Raw genomic sequence first — 26,257 nt, 5'->3', positions numbered from 1 at the left:
AATAAGTTAGATGGGATAAAGAAATTATAAGTAATGATTTAGATTGGATAAGGATATTACAAGTAATGATTTAGATGGGATAAGGATATTACATGTAATGATTTTGATGGGATAATGACATTAAAAGTAACAATTCAGATGGGCTAAGGACATTAACAGTAACAAAGAGATGCGATAAGGACATTACAAATAATGATTCAGAGAGAATAAGGACATAAAAAGTAATCATTTAGATAGGATAAGGATATTACAAGTAACAATTCTGATGGGATAATAACATTACAAGTAATGATTCAGATGGGGTAAGGACATCACAAGTTTATATTTACGGAGAAGTTAGGTGCCTTCACATGACAATGAAGTATACATAGATAGACAGAAAACACAGCTTAATCCAAACATGTAATACCATCATTACACAAACATGCAATCAAACGACATTTTTTCCATGACATTAAATTCCTATTTGTAACATCACAATACATTTTTAATGCATACAACATTGTTTTTTTTTAATCTACCTATACAGTCTTTTTTACAAAACTCACGAGGAAAGGAATGGGATTAAGTGATCAGTGATGCACAAGATGAAGATGTGTCAACGACAGTGCAAATGACGACGATGATGATGATGATGATGATGATGATGGTGATGATGATTGTAAAGACGAGTGTATTGCAGGATTACGCTAATGATGCAAGAACCAAAGAGATGTAATGCTATCACACATTATTAATACAAACACTTTAGATACAAAACTACACATTTTACTTTCCAGACTCTACATCTATACAGTCACTAAGTACATATCCCTCCAAATATTTCATGAAATATTTAAATGCCAAAATGTTAGAGTTTAACATCACATTTCAGAGCTAAATAGTTTAATACAAGCACATTCCTTCTGAAGTGAAAATGCTTTGTCAAAATACTATTTCAAACATGTCTTGAAATCAATTTGACAAAACATAATCTTGGTGATATTCCGATGGCTGAAAGGAAAACTGCCATAACTCCCTTACTTTTTCAGCATTCGAGTTACGATAGTTTTCCGTTCAACCCTCGATTTATTCACATGGATACTCTTGACAATACATAAATTTTCAGTCTATGCATATCCTGTATTATGTATCCAAAGACTTTTACTGTAGTATTTTTGTGTATGTATATATACAGTTGAAACTCGATATCTCAAGCTCGCTTATCTCAAAATTGCGGCTATCTCAAAGATATGAGCCGTGCCATGAGAAAACCAACATAGTGGCTTTGCGACCAGCATGGATCCAGACCAGCCTGCGCATCCGCGCAGTCTGGTCAGGATCCATGCTGTTCGCTTTCAAAGCCTATTGTAATTAGAGAAACTTAGCGAACAACATGGATCCTGAGTAGACTGCGCGGATGCGCAGGCTGGTCTGGATCCATGCTGGTCGCAAACCCACTATGTTGATTTTCTCATGGCATGGCTCATTTTTATTTCTTGTCCCAAAAACACAAGCACAAAATATCGTTTAAAGTAAAATTTCCATTATCTCGAAGCAAAACGCTTGATCCCTTGGAATCCGAGATACTGATTTTCAGCTGTATATATCTGGTCTTAATTAAATCTTTATTGAATCAATTACACAATTTGGAGGGACAAATATCAAGGAAACCTTTGTACACCTGCATGTATACACAAAATGTACCTTAAAATCTGAATCTCTCCGTAACGGGTAAAATATGATGGTGCATGAGGTGAGGTATGACAGCCAAGCCAATTATCACCCAGTAAGGGCAAAATAATACCAATATAATTTACATACCTCCAGAAGGCTATCCACCAGATCTTTCTTCCTCATTCGACTTCTCTGTGCAGCCTGTCTATTGCACTCTCGGCGATACATGAGCTTCAGTTTCTCGGATTCTGTCATCTGTCATGTATAATTACGGGTCAAGTTTTCAATTCAAATATTTTTGAGCACATAATTACAATTAACCCTTACCCTGCTAAATTTCTACAATGGACTGGTCTATCTTTCAATTTGGACAGTACCATTAACTGTTAAAAGGGGTGCTTACCAAAAAGATACTGACTGAATGGCGAACAGTGCAGATCATCATCAGACTGCACGAATGTGCAGGCTGAGCATGATCTACACTGGTCGCAAAGGCAGAATCAATCATATCCAGCATGATAAGGGTTAAAAGCATTGCCAGATGCAGCTTCTTATATCCCAAAGGAAATAGTGTCTATCAAAAGTTATATTTCATGTACATCTGCTAAATAACAATGAACAGTAAACAAAGACTGCAGTCTTGATTTTCCGGGAAAATAAACTCATACTTTTACCATCACAGATATAGACTCTGTTGTTTGAAATTTTAAAAGGTGATTAACCTTTAGCCTGCTGTTTTCCACCAAGATTAATATTTTGAATCGAAATTTAACTGGCGGTTAGTTTAACACTCGGTTAAAGTTTCGAACAACTGGGCCATGGTGGACAAATACCATGGCCTCTGGTAAATACAATATATTTACGAAGCAGGATGATCAGTTCCCCACCTTCATAGTATAAGTATGATTACAGAATCAACATTTATAAACTTCACTTAAGAAATAATGTATAGAAAAAACGTGTTTTAAGGTTATCAATACATGGAAAGAGGTTATAGGTTATACGTCTGCGGAATTTCACGAGGGCATAGCCCGAAGGAATTATTCTGATGACGTATAACCGATTTAGAGTGTATTAATTTAGGTAAAAACAAGATTTTGCTATACATTATTTCGATTCTGATATGCCCTTAATCTAAAACACTAGTAAAAATAAAGTAGCGCTCTTTCTTGGTTGCAACAAAACCATTGACGTCATTGCACGTTAACGTGACATCATTTTAGCGTAAGCGTGTTTTAACAGAAACAAGCATATTAGAATGAAAATTAGTAATCTGTAGACTGACACAAGAGGAATAACCCAAAAAGATTACATGTATATCAGATTACAGTAAGTGATTTACAAATAATGCATTAAGAACTCACTAACTGATTGTCTATTAAACTCAACTAGTGTTAAAAACATTAAATTAATAGCTCTAAATCTCGCATGATTTTCCAAGTCTGTAATTCAAAGCCATATTATTTCAAACTTCTTTTTGAATTGTAAATCATAATGACCATATTGACAAAACATAAAGACGCAATAAAACAAACAGAGTCATACCTCAGTTGGTTCTGGAGGTTTAAATTCCACCTTCAGGTCATCCAGTCCCTGTGACCTTCTTCTTGCGTATATTTTCAAGCGTAACTCCTGACGAAGTGCGTCGAGATTTGCAGCAGACGACGTCGACCCTGATGGCGTTGATGGTGATGGCAGGGAATCGCTTAGGTCACTGCTTGAAACGGGAGACAACTTTTCAGCAACTTTGTGAGCAGACAGCACTGAATGTGTCCCTGGTGAGTTTTCTGGAGTTTGTGATGCCGACAGATTGAAAGCCTTCAGTTGGTTTTCTGATTTCTTCGATGAAAGGTCCAATGAATGAGGTGGTATGACTTTAGATTCTTCAGAGGCCTGTCCATAACCATTGCTCGGCCCAGCTTTGGTAAAGTCTGAATAACATACATATAATCACGTTTTACCTGGCATTGCTGGAAGTTTTATTTTTTTAGAATATATATTCAGTTTATTCAAATTATTCTTGCTGAAAAGCCCTTAACCTTTGAGGAAGAACTGGCTCCTAAAAGTGGCACTTAATTTTAACCTTATACCCTTGATACAAAAAATTACAAACAAAATCTCTGTGACATCTATGTTTGGACAGAAAATTACTTCAAAACTGAAGTTCTTTATTAATTTTAATAATGTAAAGGAAGCTGTTTTGAACTTACCTATAGGAGCTTCAGCAGATGGCCTTTTCTGCTCAAGAAGTGCCTTGTTGCTATGCAACATCTTGTACAGAGCACCTGCAGACCTTCCATGTTCCATCATATGGAGATGTAGATCCGTTTTATTGTAGAGAACCCGACTGCAGAGGTCACATTGAAGCATAGGCACTAGAGGGTGTTGTACAGGCACACTTTCTGACCTTTTCTCCTCGTTAGTTACTGACCTTGGTACATCTCCTGGCAAGGACTTTGAACTCTCTGACCTTGGAATGTTAGGCTTATTTTCTATAGACAGCGGTCTTGCTGTTTCTGAGGGAAGTGTTTTCAAACTTTCTGACCTTGACTTCTTCTCTTTTGTCAAATGCAGTAGCATATCTGGAGGAAATGTTCTAGATGTTTCAGGAGAACTTTTAGTTTCAATATGAGATGACCTTGCCAAATCTGTTGAAAGTGACCTTGAATAAAATGACCTTGAATTTGGCATAGAATGAGCAGACAGATGTTCCTGTGATGTTTTCTTCAATGATAAGTCTTGTGGTGTATCACTGTCTGAGTTTTGTAAATTTTTTACAGGAGGGGCCCTCGCTGAAGTTGTACTGGATGAAGAACTCACTCTGTCTAAAGCTTTTGGATTCTGAGCAGACGTACTCTGGGAAGATCCTGATGCTGACGTAGAAACCTGAGCTTTCATCAGCAGTGACAAGCGCTCCTGGATAGCAGGATAGTGCATCTTCATCTGTGACATTTCTTGATGCAGAGTTGTCTCCCTTGATGAATGTGAATCTTTTCTTGGTGGATGTGGACTACTGGTAGAATGTGGAACCCTGCCTGGTGTATTCTGTACAACTGGTGCTGCACATGAACTACTGACTGCTTGGTGGGGACTATTTGACGAAGAATATGGACCCCTTGCTGTTGAATGTGGAATAAAAGGTGATAAATTTGGATTTATTGCTGATGAATGTGGAAAAACTGGTGCTGAATGTGGACCACTTGCAACTGAATGAGGGGTACTTGATACTGAAAGTGGACTCCAAGCTGACGAAGGTGGGATGGCTGATACTGAATGTGGACCACAAATCCCTAAATTTGGGCTTGCGTTTAAAGCACTGTATGATTTATCCTGCCATGTACTTTCCACACGCTGACGTCGCTTTCGTTCTGCTTCTGCTGTAACTTCAAGCACCACTGTAGGAATTTTTGGCTCTGAAGTCGATGATGAATTTCCTTCAATAACTGATGGCAATTTTTGCGAATGGCATGCAATATAAGGTGTAGATGGTTTCGGTTCTGGTGGAAAAAGTGAACTCCTAATATTTGAATCTAAATTTTCTGAACTGTACATTGGATTCATTTTATTCCCATTATCTATATTTTCAGAGGCAATATTCTGCCCTTGAAAGTTTGATTGAAATTGAGAGTTTTCCAACTGGGAGACATCAACAGTTTCAGAATGGGTATTTGATGGAACTGCAACTTTGTCACAGTTTGAAACAAAAGGTGAGGCGACATGATATACATTTGGAACACTAGAAGATGAACTGACTGACTTATGCATGGCACCTCTTTTTAAGTTTGCCAATATTTCAATAGTTTCAAGTTCTTTCTGTTTTTCTTCGAGTTCTTTTCTCTTCAACTCCTGTTCTTTTTCGGCATTTCTAATGTCACTACATACTGCACTGAGCAAATTCAAAGTCATGTTTCCACTAGTTATTGACAAGTCCTGAGGAATAGATGGTTTCTTAGGTGACTGTGGTGGGGACCAGTCATTATCTGAAAAATCAGAATTATATCTAGAATGAACTTCTCCCTCGGAATAGAGATAAGTCCTTGCATCAGAATCTGAATCAATACCATCTTGCTTGATAACAGTGACATTGTCAGTTGTTTCTTTTTCCAGAATATTAATAAGTTCTAATCTAAGTGGTGTGATATTAGTGTCCTGGTTAATAACTGCTCCCTCCATTTTTGAAAGATTATTATTTTCGATGTCACTTTCTCGTTCTTCGACCACTTCAGCCTCATCCAGTCGTTTGTCGTAGAAACTTCCATCAAGGTTTGGTGGACCTCCTTGGTGAAGACGCATGTGCTGATCAAACGTATTTCTTCGATGGAATGTTCTCCCACATGGCACACATTTCATGCGATTTTCTTGACAACTTGTTTTCAAATGCCGCAGCAGACTACAACTTTGTGTGAATCTATGCCGGCAGATGTGACACTCGTATAAGTGTGTCTCAACTGTATTATGCACCACCATATGAGATTTTAATTGCATTACATTCGGGAACACTTCTTTACAAACTCTACATGACGTCTGATAAACACGTGTTTTTCGCGACCTTTTCTGGACAACCTGGTGTCCTTCGACTGCGACGGTATCTGATTCACTGCATGTAGACTCAGTCCGCCTCTTATGGTTTTCTCTTCCACCTAAAGGCCTGACAGATTCAAAATTCAATGTTTTACTTTCAGTTTCATTGTTCTTTGTCACATCAGTATGTTCTGGAGTCCGTTCACCGATGTCACTACTTGTTTCATGTGTTATTAACGGAGGACTGAGATTCCATGTACTAGTATGTGTAACATTCGGTACACCAGCACTTACAGGAGATAAAACTGGAGGTAGACCAAGATCTTCGATTTTTACGCGCACAGTTAAATCTAATGGATCATATTTATCATCCGTTTTCACTGACACTGGATCCGTCTTTGATGTATCATGATTTTTCTGCATTTGTATTTTCTGCATTCTCTCATGCCTGAGCATTGTGTATGTATCTAACATTTTCATTTCGAAGTTAATGTCTGCTACTTGCTGCTTAATGCTAGGTATGGCTGGTTTCTCATGTATAACTTTATGTCGCATTAAACTGCTTCTATGTATGAACGACTTTTTACAAACATCACAAATATGAGGTCTCGGTAACCTATGTGTTGAAATGTGTTTTTCAAGAGTTATATGGCGGAAGAAGGATTTTCCACACACATCACAAAGAAAGCAATTGTCTTTGTGAATTAGCGCATGCATCCGTAACTTCTGCCGCGTAGTATATGTATTATCACATGCATGACAGAGATAGCGTTTAATGTTATCATCACCAATAATCACTCTAATAGGTGGTTCATCAAATTGTTCATCTTTAAAAGTATTCATAATTTCAATATCGCAACTGACCCTTTTAACAGATGCGGAAGCAGTTGTCTCTCGATTGTGTATCTGCTCACCCGCACTTAACCGTCTCATCTGAGATTCAGATTCACCATTCTGTGTGTGAGATTTTTCTTTATCAGTACTTGTGGTCCGCAAACTGTGAGGTGCCGCCTCAGCCATGAAGTCTCTAAATGCTTTGCGGTAAAGTTTTGTTTGAATCATCTTTTCACTGTGAACGCGCATATGAGAATTTAAACTTTTCTGAAATTTAAAAACTTTCTTACAAATCTCACAAGTAACATTTGTTTTATTCAAGAAGCCCATTGCTTTCATCTGATAATCCTTTGCTTTCTTTAATGATTGTAACATTGGGTTTCTTTTATGGACGGCCATATGTAGCACTAAATAGTGATCAGAATGGAAACTCCTTGAACATATTTCACACTTGACCTTTTTCCCTTTTTTCTTCCCTTTTCTATGTCTAGCATGCTTTGGAGCAGTTTGTCTCAGTGATTCAGCACAGTCACTTTTGTACTGAGCAGTCACACTTAGTTTCATACCTGTCTTAATTTCATTACATTCGTCAAGTTTCGGTTTCTTAGGTAAACTACCTAAGCTTTCTTCACCTTCACATAACTTTTGTTTAATGACTCCAAGAATAGCTTCAACATCTCTGTTTACCTCATTTGTGTCATCTTTGAGAGTTTCTGCTTCTTCCTTCAACTCCTCTGACTTCTTTAAACCATCTTTCATTTCACTGATTTTTTCAAAAATGTTTCCACTTTCATGTTCATTTTTCTTTTTATCAGATTTCTCACAACGCTTTTCTTCCACTGTGTCACCCCGAGTTGCTTTTTCAAAATCTGCTTTGACCTTCTCCCACTTTTCTAATTCTTTATTATATTCAACATTTTCCAGTTCAAAGACTGACTTGGCCTCTTCTTCAGTCTTGGAGTCCTTGTCAACCAACACCTTTTCAATCATTTCAGTATCTTCACTCTTAGTTTCATTAACATCAGCTATTTCTTTTATATCACCCTTAGAATCCAAGCATTCTTTATGTGTTCCTTCCAATATATTTTTAGCTGTTTCTTTAACTTCAAAGTTTTCAATTTTATCATCTGCTATTTCATTTTCATTTTTGACCTCTCCAAACTTATCCTCATTCATAGATTTTTTCCCAATCACTTTTAATTCTCCAGTAATGAAGTCAAGTTCGACTTCATCATCTGACCCATACTCAGGTAAAAGATTACAATTTTCCTCTTCATTAATTTCATTTTTGACATCCTGACTTTCTTCTTGTTTTGTAGTTTCTTTCTCTGTGATGCCTTCATTCATATCTTCATAATTGTCTTTAATAATGTAATTATATGTGCTATTCACATCTTCAGACTTAATGTAAAAATCAGTATCTTCTTGAAACTTTTGTTTTTCACAATTTTCCGAATCACTGATAATATCTGTATTGATATTTTTATTTTCAGAAGGTTTTTCAGTACTGTTTTTTACGGTATGTTCATTGTCAAGCTTGAGGTTATTTGTCATTTCAACTTTCTCTTCATTCACTGCTTTCACTTCATTTGAATTTTCAGTTTCTGATTTGGATTTTATAAAGTCTTCCTTTAATTTTTCAAGTATCATGTTTGGATCTTTTTCTATCATGTCCAAAATACTTTGATTCTTATTTCGCTCATATCTTTTCCTATCCAATTTCCCTTCTTCCTCATTAACTTTTATTTCAGCAGTAGCATTAACAACATCTTCATCATCATCTAAAACTATTACAGGACTATCCGATGGGGCTTGTCCAGTGTTTAAGCCAGGACCCGGCTGCGTTGCTGGAAGATGGAGGAGTTTTTTATCATGCAGTTGTTTTAGCTGCTCAGTTGATATTTGTGAGACAGGCCCAGTTTCACGTGCATGCTTTCTTAGGTGTTTGTGAAGTAGAAATATTGCCATAAATGTTTTTGAACAGGCAGTACATTTAAAAGGTTTTTCACCACTGTGTTTTCTCTGATGAACCACCAGATGGTGTCGATGTAAGAAACGCCGAGAACAAATCGTGCACACGTACTGTCTCTCTTCTGCTGTTTTATGCACAGTTGTGTGAAGCTTCAATGCAGCTTTGGTTTTAAATGATTTTGAGCACTGACTACAAGAAAATCCAGCCAGAGCTTCGGTAGGTATCACATTTACTTTTCCGACAAAATGATTCAAGCCTTTAGGGGGCTGAATTAAGTAACGTTCAACCATGTCTGGATCTTTTAACGAGTCTGGCGAATATTTAAGTGAGTCAACGCTGCCAATTTTCCCCGAGTTTAACTGTCTACTGATCTGACTGTTCAGTCCAGAAGTGTAATTTGATTGGCTAACAGAGTAACCTTGGTTACTAGTGCTAGGTATTGACTGGCTCGCATCTGTCACGCTAACTGTGGCTTCACTGACACTTTGGCTTTTGGTGTTCACTGAGGCGTTATGTGGCTGTGGGGTCGTTATGGCGATTGGTTTGTGTATTCCCTGAATGACAGCCCCAGAGTTGTGAGACATGTGAGGCATCGTAATTCCAAGAGGCCTTGATGACAGTGAGGAAAACGGCTTTATGCTCCTTCCATAGTCAGTCAGTGGCATACCTGCAGAAACAAAAAATATATAATTTTTACATTCTCAATTCATACAAATTTTAGGTAAAATTTGTCATAGATCCGATAGATTAATTTGTCTTCTTATAGATTGTTTTACAATTCCAAACTGAAATTTACGCAGTAAAACTCTAAATACTGTTTGGAGAGGTTTAAGCAACTTTTCAAAAGATCGACTATTATGTCCAATCTATCAACAACAACATGTCTTAGTAACTCTTCTTTAAAGGTACGCTGTATAAATGGACAAATTTGAGACATAGAATATTCAAATATCCGTGAATTTAAGAAATTAAATACATGAATATTTCCGCTCGCAAACATTTGGAATCGGCAGTTTTCGAACTTTTTGACCCATGAAAATATCCAGTAGTACTAGACTCAAATTTCCTTTTCCGAAATATGAACAATTATCATATATATAATTCATGTTAACTAGTTTATGTAAACATAAACTTAACAGGATTAAGTGTATACAGCACTAATAAAAAAGTCTATGCATTAACAGTGCTATGTATTATTAAGCCTGAGTTGTGCACTCTGCATTTCATCTTAATGACATTAACAAATGATAACAGTTTTATGAAAATCCTTCAAGTGGCTAAAACGTTACAGTCTGACAAAAGGTAAGCTATTTTATCTTTGACCTATATGAGTGACCTTGACCTTGGACCTATTGACTTGGTTTCTGCACTCTGCATGTCATTTGGATGAGGTAATCAATTGATGCTAGTTTTATGAAATTCATTCTATTTGTTTCAATGAAACAAATTTAAGCCATTTGACCTTTGACCTGTATGCGTCACCTTGACCTTGAACCATGGTCATGTACTCTGCATGTTGTCTTCATGCCATGAACAATTAATGCTATTTTTATGAAATTCTTTCAAGCAGTTAAGACGATACTGAAGTTGGAATCGACATGAAGTTAACCTCTCTTTGACCTCCAAATGTGACCTTGACCTTGGACCTTATGATCAGGGTTGTGCTTTGCACATTATCTGAATGACACACATTTAAATGAATGATGTCAGTTTTATGAAAAACCTCCCTGCGGTGAAAATCTTCCCAATTGTTTAGAAGATATTGAGTGGACACGATGGTAAACAGACCAAAATAAAGCCACCATATACTTTTTATCTTGGGGTATATATTTTGTTCAAGTGACATTGTATCTACCATGGCTTATTTTGGTTTTGTTTGTTTGTTTTGGGTTTAACGCCGTTTTTCAACAGTATTTCAGTCATATAACGGTGGGCAGTTAACCTAACCTGGATTCTGTACCAGTACAAACCTGTTCTCCGCAAGTAACTGCCAACTTCCCCACATGTATCAGAGGTGGAGGACTAATGATTTCAGACACAATGTTGTTAATCAAATAATCACGGAGAACATATGCCCCGCCCGAGGATCGAACTTGCGACCCGCGATTCGTAGACCAGACCTTCTAGAGCTAGCGGGTGGGTTGGTTATTTTGGATGTTTCTTGGAAATTTGTACATGATTTAATTGATTTATATAGATTCATGTATATGGTTTCTTTATGTACTGACAGATAAACTAAATCTTGTTGCATTTAGATGAGTGCATTAATTAACTTAAATAAGTTTAAATGTAGATCATTTCCCAAAGGTTTCTGACTGACTAGAAATTAATGTCAATAATATCTGAAATTATTACTATTGGTTGAGTGTGACTTCGTATCAGTTATAAACAGATACTTTAAGAATCTTCAGATTGTATGATCTTATTTTATTGGGATGAAGCTATTTGGGATTCTTAAATCTTAAATAAACCAAGTAACATTTAACGCCTCAATAGATACGTAGAGTGGCTGTTTAGAGGCAGGAAGTCGGAGCTTCAATCCATGGCGCGCTACCAAGACGGAAAAAGTATGGTTGCTCCTGTGCTTGACTTGGTATTTAAAGGTGTAAGGAGTAAATAAGCACAGGTAAGTATCTATTATTGGATACCTAGTTTGTTGCACAAGAGCTTTGTAGCTCATACTGTTTGCTGATTATACGCAACATAAAATAAAGCTTACCTTTACCTACCTTTAACATTTAACAGGCAAATGACAATTAAATCTTGAACTACTTGATCTACCACTTAAATAGCTCTATTTTCAAAAGAAAAAAGAAACTCAAAATTAGAAGACAAAAGTCAACATTTTTAGGACTTTAAACTCATAGAATACATCCAAGCACTTTCCTTAATCACAAGGACTAAGTCATAAAAACATTTTACAATACTTGCTATAAGGAGTGCATGAATCATGGTCGGAAAATGCAAAATTTTGAATGCATCAACCCATCAAAACTCATTTCACCTTGAAGGTATTTCCATGACAGCGTAAGACAAAAACCTTTGTTAAGAAGAGTAAAATTATGGTCACATGGTTTTTACCTGCAGTAGAAAATATCATTGCCCTTTGCTCCAGCATAGCAGCTGTTGACTGGCAGATCCTGTCAAACACTGTATGTAAGCCAGCATTCGGTTGGCTTGAATTCAGAGCTGCTTGTAACAAGCTATATGGTTGGCTAGCAGGAGACTTGGAATGTCTTGTGACAGGAGGTGTATGTATGGAGCTACGTGATTGGTTGACAGAATGTGTCGGTGGATACGATTGGTTATTTCCACTTGGTTTGCTCAAATCCAAAGCCTCCTCTTGTGACTGGAAAAGAAAACAAAACATTTTCTAAAATATTTAAAGACAATATTTATATTTGATGAAGAACTAAATCAAATATCAATAGACAGTAAGAATTCCAGCCAATTCCAATGGCCAGTTTTATACAGTTTACATTTATAATATTATTTCACACAAAGGGTATCAACATTTTAATATCAGTTCTGCATCGTGAATTCTTTTAGTTAAAAGCAACAAAGTTACTTCAAAAACATTTGTCTTTGTGTATTATTTTACAAAACAAGATCATTAACTACAGGAACAGGATTGTGTTTAGTTTCCACTTTTTGAATTTCTAAACCTTTTATGTTGTAAAACTTAAAACGCAACAAAAATTGTTTTGCGTGTTTGGAATGCAATCTTTCTGGTTTGTCAAGATGTTTTCAAGTTAAGCCGCCTTTTATCTGACCTTGTAATCTTGAACTGAACTGGACTGTCCCTACATATTCAACTTGTACTGGATTTTGTTATTAGAATAAATACCCTGGACAAAATGATATAGAAACTGAACTTCAGAAAATATTTCTGGTTGATTTAGAGACATAACCAAACCTACACAGACAGTTATTTGAAAGGTGTGATTTGAACCGAGTTATTTTCTAAACAAAAGCAAACAACATATACCAAATAGTTTTAAAAATAGATTCAGAAGTGCTTCTTGACATAGTTATTTGATATTTAACAAATCCGTTTACTCTATCACATTTCTGACAGCCACAATAATAAGACCTCAAACATTTTCCTGGTTATATAGAAGCCTGGAAGGTTTTCTTACCTCCCTAGCATCACGACATTGCTTCTTTATATTGACAATCAGTCCTGCATTTTCAAGAGGCCTACCAAAAGTAAAGCTTATAAATCATAAGCCTTCTCCATAATTCTGTTAAAATATTCATGTAATTCATATTAACACAGATCACATTGTCAGGAAGTTGTAAGAAAAATAGTACCTCTTGTCTTCCATATTTGGACAGGTCTAAGGCAGCTTCTTGCTCATTGGCCCCTTTCTGATCCGTTACCTTGGAAACCGGGTTAACACTAGGCCTTCCAGAAAGGTCCAATACCACAGGGCACCTTGCCTCATTCTGGCGTGCTTCTGGTGTCTGTCTGTGTGGGAGATTGATCCCTACATCTGACGGAGTTTCACGGAAGTGAGTGGAGTTGTATTGTAAATATTTCTTCATTCTATATGTTTGTTGAAACAATCAAACTAACCCATATTGACAAAACTTGTTTTTCTGAAATGATAAAAATAATATGCCAAAATAAAATTATGCTAAACAAGCGTTAATCTGCTACTGGTATTTGTTGTTATAAATCAAAACAATAAGTACGTTTCCAGTACATATAAAAACCACTTACTGGTAATAATTTCTATATAAAAAAGCTCAAAGTAATATACATGAGGCAAAAATAAAAGTAATTAAAGATATGTTTATTTCAGAGTAACAAAAATATCAATTACATTCTTATACGGAGAATGACTTAGGAAATATGCAAAAAATATACTATCAAAGCCCGAAAGCCCTTGACCTAAAATCAACCTTAAGCCATAAAATTCATATATAATGCAAGGCTGGTAGACCGTTAAAAAAAGCTGTACCATTTTGTTTCCCCTTTGTAGTATCGGTTTTCTACATCTTTCATAAAGTCAGTCAAAGTCAGGTAGTTTAACTCAATTTTACCATTTGATAACAAAGAAAATATATCGACATATGTTTCAACTGAAATATATCTGAACTATGATAACTTGGAGGAAAACTGTGACAGATTGTTTACATATGGTCGTTGACATTCTAAGGGAGGTAACTCTGTGTCAACAGTTGATACAGTTTCTTGAGCACATAATGCAAAATTATATATAGCCTTGAGTGTTTGTTTTTGCACTTAATCACGCATATACTCAGAAAACCAGAAATTTTATAAAAGTTTATTGCCTTTAGTGCTTAATTTACTAAGTCTCAAGATAAAAAGATCTTGTTTTCAAGATTCAAAATACATCTTGAATCTTGAAATTTTGTTTTATTCCAAGTTACTTTTAATGATACTTCAGTTACTTGACATTGAATACCATTTAAACCATTTATCGTACCACAAAGGATATTTAAACATCACAAGATGCAACGTTAATACAACTTTAATGTCCCATGCGGCTTTCAATTTTACGTTAACAACACATATATTTAAAATCTGCTGTCAAATTGGGAGTGTGCACAATAACATGGTTAGAAAGTTGCTACTTTAAATCTTGCACATATCTTGTATGATCAGAGTTATAAAGGGAGGTAATAAAAAACAATTTCCAAAAATTATTCAGATATTCAAACCTTTGACAAACATACGAGAAGTTAGATTCAGCAAAAAAATAAATATCTTCTGTTCAAAACAAAAAATACAGCAGCCATATTATAAACAAAGTCATTATGTGCCTTTAACAGTTCTGTATTTTTATCATTTGTCTTTATCAGTTTAAACTTCTTTGTTTATCTTAACTGCAAAAAGGATATTATCTTTACATACAAAAAGATAGGACCGCTGTGAGCCTTTAATCACTATACCCTACACTAATCTATAGAAAATTCCATATAAGTACCGATATATTCTGACTGGTCGATATTTACCTATATCAAGTATACTGTATATTGTACATAAAGTAGATATTTACCATTTATAGAACAGCTTGTATAATGCGGGGGGTTTACACATGGGGTTTAATGTTAATACATGGTATATTCAAGGTTTTTAATTTTCTATGTGGCATTTTATTTTTTTTTCATGTATATGTACTACCATGCTGTTTTAAAATATACATGTATGCAATTTAAGTAATTCTTTAATGCATATTAAGACAATCGTAGAATTTATTTAAGGGGCTTAAGGGACAATGCTCATACCGTACCTATAAAAACTGCTTTATTAAAAAGTTCTTTAAAAAAAGGAGAAATTTTTATAAAGAGCTATCAAAAATAATCTTATTGATCAGTGAGACCGAAAGTTTGATACTCTTAAATTTTTTTTTTCAGATATGGTGCTTCACGGGTACTAAACAGTGCCTGCGGCACTGCCTGTGCCGACGAGGATTGAAGGCACCTTGCTTCCTGTACCGCAGGTACTTCGTCAATGTTTACAAAACGAGCGAGATCGGTGAGTGATTTTTGTCATTTTTATTATTTTGTAACTGCATGAAGCATTTTTTCAAAAATCGGGGAATGTAGCGGGGTGTAAATGTATCTTATCTACATATCCATGCTTAAATTTGTGGCAAAAGATCAATTTCCTAGAAATGTAAGGACAAATAAGTTTGGAATGAAACGTGATTTTTTTCACATCAGTGACTGTTTAGACTCATTTCTTTTCGCTGACCAATACGATGCCGTCTCTGCCGTCGTAAGTCATATTTATAAATGACATGTGATCTGCTAAAACATAAAATGTGTCCAGAAAATTCCGAATTTGAACGTTATGCCAATTTTGAAAAAGTGCCGCAGGCATTTCGACGACGCCGCAGCCCCTTCGAGGTGCCGCAGGCACTTCGAAAAGTTTGATAAATTTGGCCCATAACTAACCAAATCTCAAATAACTCGCATTCGTACGATTATATTTTATATTCACAAATATAAAAAGTATAGCAATCGGTTTATCTTCGCGGGTAATCTTAAACTCTAGTACGCGATTGTTCCGGTCAGTTTATTTCCCAAATATTATGCTTTTTGAAAATTGCCTTCTCTGTCCATCCTATGCTGCCCGATATGTTATTCTTTTTTTCAAAGTTTTGTTTGCAGGAAACGAATGGGTTTTTACGTACATGTAAAAATTCTCCCGTTTGATCGTTTATGAGCTATACTTATTATGTTCTCCATTTTTCTGAAAACATTTTTACAATATAGGCCTATATTTTTTTTTTTTGTAGATATACTTAATATTTCCAGGAAACGTTAGGCTATTAAAATAACTACAGAAAATTTCAACATCAATATAGTTTCTGATTTTATACCGAAATACAATGTAACTGTCTAGCTAGTAAATGTTAGCTGTCCACAATGGGCTCTTACACAAATGGTATCGAGATTGTAATGTAAATCATCGCAATAATATTTACAGGAAACTTCTGACTATTGAGACTCTTATTAGAAAACTTCGCTTTATCACGATAATTTCTTGAAGTATCGCGACAGCTTATATATTGTAACCTGCCTTTCTCATGGCAGAGGTTATAATGCTGTAATTCGGTCAAAAATGTGCTTCCGTGGTGTAGTTGAAAGAAGTTTCTAGTAAATAGATCCTAATTTTTCCATTTTTCGCGCATTTGTGCGTAAATCGGGAGCCAAATGAGCATTACTTCACTCGTGGAATGAATTTTAAGTAAAATAGGACACTTTTCATGCTAATACTCGCATGTTTTCGAGTTGTTTTACGTGAAAACAAAGTAGGGTTTTTATTCTGCTGACCGCTTTCTGAAATGCGGCAATATGAGGGTACCTGACTTCAGTTGACTTGCATTTCACTGCATACTATTAAACATCCCTTTTTCTTTTCGTTTTCTTGAAGGAAATGTACGGGTATCTTGTGGAAAATAGGTCTACGACGGAGTGAAAATCCAGAAACTGTAACAAAATTGTTCTGAAGTAGCTGAATTTTATCTGAAATTTTTTATTGGTATATAGCCTATACCACCATAATGGATTGATATTTAAAGCGTTACAAAGGTTTGGTCCCTTTTATTTTACAACTATAAAGTCAATTTACTACAGTATCATGGGGGCATTTAGTTTCCGCCCTTCTGTTTCTCTGTTCTTCCACTTGTCTAGTTTCGGCCAAATTTATGTCCCGATACTTTTTGAAAGTGCCTGCGGCACCTCGAAGGAGCTGCGGCATCGTCGAAATGCCTGCGGCACTTTTTCAAAATTGGCATAACGTTCAAATTCGGAATTTTCTGGACACATTTTATATTTTAGCAGATCACATGTCATTTATAAATATAAATTACGACGGCAGAGACGACATCGTTTGGGTCAGCGAAAAGAAATCGAGTGTAAACAGTCACTGATGTGAAAAAGATCACGTTTCATTCCCAACTTATTTGTCCTTACATTTCTAGGAAATTGATCTTTTGCCACAAATTTTAGCACGGATATGTAGATAAGATACATCTACACCCCGCTACATTCCCCGATTTTTGAAAAAAATGGTTCATGCAGTAACAAGATGACAAAAATGACAAAAATCACTCACCAATCTCGCTCGTTTTGTAAACATTGACGAAGTACCTGCGGTACAGGAAGCGAAGTGCCTTCAATCCTCGTCGGCACAGTCAGTACCGCAGGCACTGTTTAGTACCCGTGTGCTTCAACTGCAATTAAATGTTAAAACAATTTCACAGTTTAAACCATTTCAATAATACAAGAAATGAGTTTTAGTAAAAAGAACAACAACTTACAGTTTGTAACCTCTAAACATCGTTATATCCTACGCACGCTAAATGTGTACAAAATTTAATGTAAATACCCGGTAATCAAACTTTTAATCTCATATTTCCGAAACCGATATAAAACTATTGATAAACCAAGTCTTATATCTATCCTGCGTCACTTTAAAAATTCATCAAGTATTTTATAAATTCACAATCTCCCTGTGTATCCTGTTTTAACCCAAACTATATTACTATCAACCGTAATGCCTGAATGCTCGCTATGAAAATCAGCCGCTACTTTATTTATGCTTTGACTTGCGACAAAGGTAATTTTAAAATTGTTTGCAAACGGGATCAATACAACGATATATTTCTAAAGCCGTGTTCAGATATTGTTGAACTCAAATATATTCATGAGTCACTAGTAAACGAAGCGCGACCTTTTATTCTTTTCCAATACCATGTATTAAAAAACCTATGAGAGTCGCATCCCGGGTACGGTTATAAAACAGGCATCTGAAATATTGATTACAGGTGCGCACTTTACCGTTAAAAGTTGAGTTTACCAGCACACTTTATAATCAGATTTACTGAACAAATATTGCTCTAACGTAGAAATGAATGAAACATCTGTTGCAGCATATTTAACATTAAAAAGAGATAAAAAAAAAAGAGGTAACATTTAAAATAAAAACTGAAATGTTAAAATGCCCAGTGATGCTTATGTAGCATGGCCTTTTTCTGATTAAATACAAAAATGTATCATTTAATAAACTGAGTATAAAAGATGTTTGGTCATGCACAATATGTATTTAAACCCCTATCATGCTAAACACGACTGATTCTGCCTTTCAGTCAATATTTTTTTTTTTTGTAAGAACCGCTTTTAAAAGTTTATGGTACTGTCAAAACTTAAAGATGGACAAGTTCATTATAGGTCATTATAGAAATTTAGCAGAGTATCAGCATCAGGGGAGACAACTGCAACTGCCAATCTATAAACTTACAGATTATTTTCCCTTTGGTCTTCATGAGGTAAACCATTGACAGAGATATAATTATTAATGTTCCCCAGAACTTTCTCCAATGATGAATATTGCTCCCATCTCTACTTTACTTTATTTCTGATATTTTTAATTTCTTAACTTGGTTTGACTTTTGCACAATTTTGTTAAAACATTTAACTTTAAAATCTAACATAATTATGTGATACCATAAATTGTCCTATCCACTGCTGACGGATTACACAGGAGTATGATTACTGACTTTGAACAGACATATTGTCTTCAATCAAACACGGCCTCACTCATGGATCAAACTTGCAACCTTTTGACTGTGGATACTGATTACATAACATCTATAGTGTTTTAATATCATCTGTGTGCATCAAAATGTTATTAAAGATAATACCATCAATTAAAGAATTAATCAATTACCATAATTATATTCTCTTATCAACACCCTTGGGTTGTTACACTTTGCAAAAAGGCATTCACAAAAATTATTTTTTACTTAGTTTAGTTTTTAAAAATGAATGTTAACAGTTTTAGCACTACTGTTGTGATGACATTCACTTATGACCTAAAATAGTTTTTTTTTTAACCCTTAGCCTGCTAAATTTCTAAAATGGACTGGTCCATCATTCATTTTGGGCAATACCATTTATTATTCGAAGGGGTGTTCACTGAAAATTTACTGACTGAATAGCAAACAGTGCAGACCATGATCAGCCTGCATGGATGTGCAGGCTGATCTTGGTCTGCACTGGTCACAAAGGCAGAATCACTTGACTAAAGGTTAAATATGTGGGTGGAGTTGCATTCATATTGGGGTGGGAGGTGGAGGGCATTAATTAGGGAATATACTGTACCAAAGTCTTCAGGAACACTTTTGTATCAACTTGAGAATCTACGGACTGAGCTGCCAGCATGTGAAGATGAGTGAGTCTGGCATGCTCTTAAAATAGGATTGCCGATGAGTAAGACCTTTATTTATTCCTGGACTCATTTTTTTAAACGCATCATAAAAGTTGAGTCTAGAGTAAGTTATTGCTCATGTGCTGTGACTCATTACCTTAATATATACCGGTATGGATCAATACAATTTAACAAGAGATGTAACAAATTTCAAGAGGAAAATCAATTCCTGCATCTATACACTGGAACTCTCTGTAGACTAGGTGCATGCAGGTATCATCTGACTCAACAAATGCTTAAATGAGGGTCCATACAAAAGCTATATGAAATCGATAAATGATTAATTCGTTTGTAGTTGTGTTTTGTGGGTTTAACATTGCACCAACAAAATTATAGGTCATATGGCACCTTCCCAGCTCTGATGGTGGAAAAAGTCCACAGGTGACCCTCAGTGCATTATTTCATAACAAAAGGGCACCTGGGTAGAACCACAGACCATCTGTAAGCCAGTTGGATGACTTCCTCACATGATTTCATCCCAAGCGAGGCTCAAACCCACATTGGTGAGGGGCAAGTAATTCAATGTCAGCGACCTTAAACACTCAGCCACGGAGGCCCAAACGTATTAACTGGCGAATTTTGTAAAATTAAAAAGCTTCAAATGATAAAACAAGTTTTGATATACATATATATATATTGTATGGTGATAATGCGTTATGATCTAGTACATTATGTATGACAAGCAAATTAATGCAGCACACAAGTATTGACTGAAAGTCTTTAAACAGCTGTCACAGAAGCATACAATCGCTTAAAAGTACATTCTCTTTTTTCAGCGTTTGAATCACTTCTTAAATCCGAGTTCTTAAGTAGTACCTTGGGAATCAACTACATCAAGAAAGAAAAAAACTCTTGAAGGAACTGCGACGTACACTTCCTTAGAACTCCTTTCTGAAAAGGTAAGTTACAGCGAAATGTTGACAAGTTCTAGCCGAGGTTATAACTGATGAGATACTCTGACCACGGTTATTTCTTTCAAATTAACTGAAAATTATCTTTTGAGACATGAAGGTTATAAAGCAGTGTCATACCTTATATATCTTGCATGAGTCATAATGAAGTAAAGATATTATACTACATGTACCATACAATATTTGACAGGAACTTATAGTTTGGTGACCAAAGGTATGCAAGTCGACACGAAGATTAAGGACCAAAGGATGCTTTCAGCAGTTGCATGATGGGAAAATGAATCTTTACACAGTACCTAAACTGAGAAGCCCTAAAAGGGTACTTTTCTGACAAAATAGCTAATTCTTGAATATCAAAATGTCATCAGCTGACAATACCAACAACATAAAGAGCCAAACAAAGTGCTAAATAGACCTTCAGTAATTATGTATATTTCTAAAAATAGCATGAAGGCAATGGGCCATGGCGACAGGGACTCTATTTCCAGCTTAGGAGTATATCATCAAAACAATGAAATATCTGGTACATGCCTGATCTGGTAAACAAACAACATCTTCATCAACAATCTACCTGTCCATTACATATCCTTCTATACTATCCTGTAGGACTGGATACTTAAAATATTCTCAAAAAGGTTGTCCCCCTTTAAAAATGAATGCCATTTGTACAGAAATAAAAATGAACAACTGCTGAAAACTGTGGTCCACTTTGTTATGTGAAATTTCAGCACTGGGACATTACTGCAAATGTAACAGTTCTTTGAAAATGGTGAGTTTGTAAAGGTGCATATATATCAGTAAACTGACAATTGTTTTGTAGAGTAATATACATGTTTTATATGCTGTTCAATTTTCATGCAAAAGAACCCTTTCATTCTACGATTTGGTGTTATTTGAATTTTTTCCCTCAAAATATGGGGCAAACGTAAACTCATAATAACAACAAAATGACAGACCTTTGCTATTGGTCTTATTACATGTATACTTTTACGCATTTTCAACTGTCAATTTGGCTTGAATTCAATCAAGGAAGGATCTAGTACTCATAATTAAAAAATATAATTGCTGGCAATTATAACCTCAAAAGTTGATAGTAAACAAGTGTACCGGTATTTAAGTATCCTGATGACAATATGTTAAATACTGCCCTAAGCAGTCACATCCTCATCTGTTATCTACAGCTTGTCTCATACAATCTGTCCTTGACAATCTTACTATATTATTCAAACTACGCACGCTATATGTTTTCATGTACATGTATACGTAAAGAATATCAAAATAGGCTGTGTTACATCATAGCCCATACGGTAGTCTAAGTGTCTTTGTTTGATTTGACATATTCATTTGTTTTAAGAAATTCTAACAAAATACAGTGAAAAGAAGTAGTTTGTTTCTGTCTCTACTTCCTTTTCTTTTTCTAAGTTTAATACTTCAAGTAGTAAAGAGACATAATTCCATCAAATTTGTAAATCCAGAGTACAAAATGTTACGTCTTTGATCTGACCATAGACAAAGGAAATGGCTTCACTTCTCTCATACCCTCATAGGGACAGACAGTCATCAGAAATAAGGTAACAGAAGTTGTAGAACTTGTTTCACATTCAACCCAAATTACAAATATTGTAAATAAGGAGAAACTAATATGTTTCTGCAACACGTTACTTGCATACACATGTATCTGTCTTAAATACAGTCATGTCTAAAAATGAAAACCTTCTGCCTTTGTGTCACAACGTTGGTTACTGCTATTTGTAGAACGTAGGCGTAATTCGGTAAATCTGTTAGGTTAAACTAGCTACCTCTTGTATAAACTGTTAAAACCTTGACAAACAAAACACTCACATTTAAAAAAGGCCTTTATTTACAGGAGGAAATGATTATGCAATAATGGAGCTATCTGTAAACAATGTAAATAGCAAATAGCTTTAAAGGCAAAACCTCCGTATGGCTGGAGAAATTTTGTACAATTTGACCCGATCGTGTCATTTAGAATGACTTAAACTGTACCCTGTAAAACAAATTCAGTTCTTAAAAGAGCATAATTCTGTTTCTTTAAAGTTAAGACTGGTCTATAGTGAGGTTTTAGAAGAAAAGTAAACACAGATTTTTTACAAAATGCAAATTATAGATCAGTATACTTAATATCTTAAATAAATATACAATTATTACAAACTACAATTCTCTACAGAATAAAGGAAACTAGACCATTCCATTGTTCCAGATGGCTCGTGAACCAGAAATGGATCAACCTATACAACTAAATGAACTAGATGGATTTAAATTTTTAGAATTTAATTAAACAATATCATATCATAAATTTACAAGTTTATCAGTAATAAAACTGTCTCGCCTCTTATTATGGCATGCGTGTCATCAGCGTAAATCACACGCTATCATATTTCCACAAACTTCCTGATGAACTGGATAAAACATTGACATTAATGCAAATACATCAGTGTACATCTGTCATGTAGGACTGTATGTATTTTAACATATTAAAACCAACTGAATATAAAATCTGATATACACGTCTTTCTTTTCAAAGTCACTCTTCCAGCTCACTGGCAAGCTGTTGATGTTTCGGATGGCAAGTTTTATTTAAGTTTTATTTTAGCTAAATTCTGAACGTGCCTTGCATTGTCAATCACAATGGTTTACGTAGTACTGGCAGGGGACGTAATTACTGCAAAAAAATCTCTTACAGCTTTAAACATTCCAATGCACAGTAAACTGGTAAAGGTAAATGGTACTTCAAAATGAAATGAAAAAGAATCTGTAGTATACATTTTGTAAATTTAACACTACTTTGTAAAATTACTTTTAAGTCGCGCTTTGTGATGTCAGATGATTAATGACATATTTCAGACAACAATACATAAAGGTTACAGAAGGCTGTAACCAGTGAAATGTAACTTTATTCTTTACGGCCAACCTCAGATACGTACCCTCCCATTGTGGTTACAATACAGACATATTCACCTTGTGTTTACTTGACTGTTAACAGCAGTGTACTCTTGAAGAAAAGACACAAAAAACAAAGTCGTCAATATATTTAAGACATCATGAACTACTTTTGTGAAGTAACTTAGCGCAAATGTTATAATGTCATAACATGACAGTCTGTTTTCAAGGGCATGCGACTTAAACCTAGTTTATGTGTACTGCAGTAATACAGAATAACAGGAATAAAATATCAATAGATATTAACCTTAAATTAAGCCTTTCTTTGTGCTGAAAAACATGACAATTATCTAAGCGTTTTCAGTACTGGCGGCCTATCTTAAATAAACTGCGTACCAACATTGTTCTAAAACTCTTTCAAATACGCTGTACAATTAACAACTTACAACACGGCAAAACAAATTCCAACACACAAAATACTGTTCCATTGCGATATCGAATACACTCTTTATCAATCCCGTCTGGTATCAAATTCAAACTTTGCTCTAGCAAAATAAGCTATTGAAATCCTTGAAACATGTTATCAACAAAAATCCTACACCACTAAATCTTGTATCGGACGACTGAATAAACAACTAGGTCAACTCTTTATCTGCGCTGCGAGCATACATTGAATTACTGTACGTTCTATTTTTAGCACGCATACATAATACACAGCTTACCTGAGAGTTTTGGTATTGTTTACGCGGAAATTACATGATCTTCATGTATAATCGCTATCAAATTTGTCACTCCATATGTTCTACATAATAAGCACTGTTGTAATATTGTACATGTAGTTCAAAACACTTTACTTCCATGAAACGATGTAAAAATCGACAAAATAACTGCAGCGCGTTCACAAACCAGCCCGACCTGTTAGCGGTATCGTATGGATTTTTCACTTGCGAGGGCCGCTCAATAAGTTATAATGACGTCATCGATATAAATTGAATAGTTCGCACGAGACAGTTGGCCCGATTCCAACTGTTACAGAAATGCGACATGGTGCCGACGGACGGTTCAACTAATAACCCCTGAACGAATTCTAACAGTCTGTTTCGTTTCTATATAAAATAGAATAAATAAAATAAAATATATAATAGATCTATAAAATAGTAACTAAGAATGCGCTCGGCAGAAAATAATGCCGTAGAAAAAATCTTTACACAATAAAATAACATGGATTTCCCTTTTCATGTATTAGATCTAGTTAACAGTATGTAAACATAAATTTGATTGCTGTGTTGTGTGTATACGTACAATCACGTTAATATTTTACTAACATTTCTTCTTCAGTATGTATAATAATATTATGTTTTGACCTATGGCAGCGTTGAATCTGAATACTGACGCATTTAGTATTTATTAAGGTGTTTGCTCACACACAGTGATACCAGTTTTTACTTCCGACAGGAAGGTCTAATACGTATTATTGTTTCAGCTTCCGAGTAACATGCTTAGAGTTGTGCTATCCGTTTGTAGAGTCGAGTGGAATTGGTAGTAGATCTAGATATACCAGCCCAGTACTTTGCAACTATAGTCCACTGGCATATAACAACCGGAACCCAACTAGTTTCACCTGAGATATTCAGGTTGGGTGCATACTTCCCGGCTCTAAGAAAGAATCGAACAGCGTTATTCTTCATAGTAGTGATGCACGAGAAGCACACATGGCCCACACTGCCGCTACACAGCCTATGACGGGCTAAACATCTGAGTCGTATAGTTTGGTGAAACATTGTGTGGAACATCCCCAATATGTTTAACCGAAAAGTTGACCTAGCTAGCACACTGAGCCGCCATTTTAGCCGCAAGTTTTCATTCAATAACAAAACAAAAAATTATAACAATCAGTGTATTAAATAACACGATAAGCACACATAGGCAATGTTTGATCAAGACACAACCTCGGTATGAAACATTTATGGAGACATTTCTGTTACATAAATCATTGAAGTTTATCAATATTTATTGATTCTGCTATCAACTTTAAATACTATATCATCGGCATACATCAAAGTACAAATATTGTCACCATCTGATTGTTGTCAAGTTATTTTGCAAGCAGAATTCTTCACGGATGTCTCGTGACCTACATTCGAAAAACATTTCTTTGAAGTTTGGTTGAAATTGGTAGAGTAGTTTAGGAGGAAATGTTCCTTAAATAAATCGTTGACGGACGACAGCTGACGGACGGACGACGAACATCCAACGAATCTGAATATCAAGTGTTGGAAAAGCATATTTTACATGCTGTGACACGCTACGTTCTTGTTGATTTATGTTCAAACAAATGTTTTATCACGCAGGAAATATAACACGATATTTCCAAAGAATCGATGTTAAACCTACATTTGTATATATTACAACTGATGAATTTTACCCGCTACTTTCAATTTCCGGTAGAAGGTGAGTCATTTTATTGGACTGTTCTTTTATTGAAAGCAGTGTTTGTTCGCCGACCCTCAGTATATATCGTCAAACAAAAAAGCTCGCTTACAAGGTCGATAAAATTGATCGGCGTAACTAACAAAGCTGTCTGGATTTTACTGGGCGATTTTCTCAAAATAGAGGAAATCGGTCTTACGCGCAATATCGAATATATATAAATTTTTGTTACGTGCATCTGTGGAGGATTTTATAGCTTTTTATGTAAATAATTGAATATGT

At 35.3% G+C, this 26,257-nt stretch overlaps 1 protein-coding gene across 5 annotated transcripts in view; it reads right to left on the bottom strand.

Moving 5' to 3' along the window:
* LOC123531403 (uncharacterized) overlaps positions 1 to 24,487 on the bottom strand; it is a 30,140-nt gene extending 5,653 nt beyond the window's left edge. For 3 of the 5 annotated variants that reach the window (XM_053517836.1, XM_045312325.2, XM_053517838.1), the window contains exons 1-6: positions 24,268 to 24,487; positions 13,298 to 13,585; positions 12,065 to 12,332; positions 3,867 to 9,650; positions 3,202 to 3,587; positions 1,804 to 1,911 (exon numbers count right to left, since the gene is read on the bottom strand). In XM_053517836.1, coding sequence (XP_053373811.1) covers positions 1,804 to 1,911; positions 3,202 to 3,587; positions 3,867 to 9,650; positions 12,065 to 12,332; positions 13,298 to 13,531 — 6,780 coding nt within the window. In that variant the 5' untranslated portion in view covers positions 13,532 to 13,585; positions 24,268 to 24,487. Of the gene's footprint in view, positions 1 to 1,803; positions 1,912 to 3,201; positions 3,588 to 3,866; positions 9,651 to 12,064; positions 12,333 to 13,297; positions 13,586 to 17,784; positions 18,004 to 23,991; positions 24,186 to 24,267 lie in introns of those variants that run through there. The other 2 variants (XM_045312326.2, XM_045312328.2) reach the window with 2 other exon arrangements.
* Positions 24,488 to 26,257: the final 1,770 nt, after the last annotated feature.

Source organism: Mercenaria mercenaria, chromosome 11 (assembly GCF_021730395.1).
Source record: "Mercenaria mercenaria strain notata chromosome 11, MADL_Memer_1, whole genome shotgun sequence".
In the NCBI taxonomy this organism is placed as follows: Eukaryota; Metazoa; Mollusca; class Bivalvia; order Venerida; family Veneridae; genus Mercenaria; species Mercenaria mercenaria.
The sequence above is the reverse complement of the archived record's forward strand: the minus strand, read 5'-3'. Positions and strand labels throughout refer to the sequence as shown.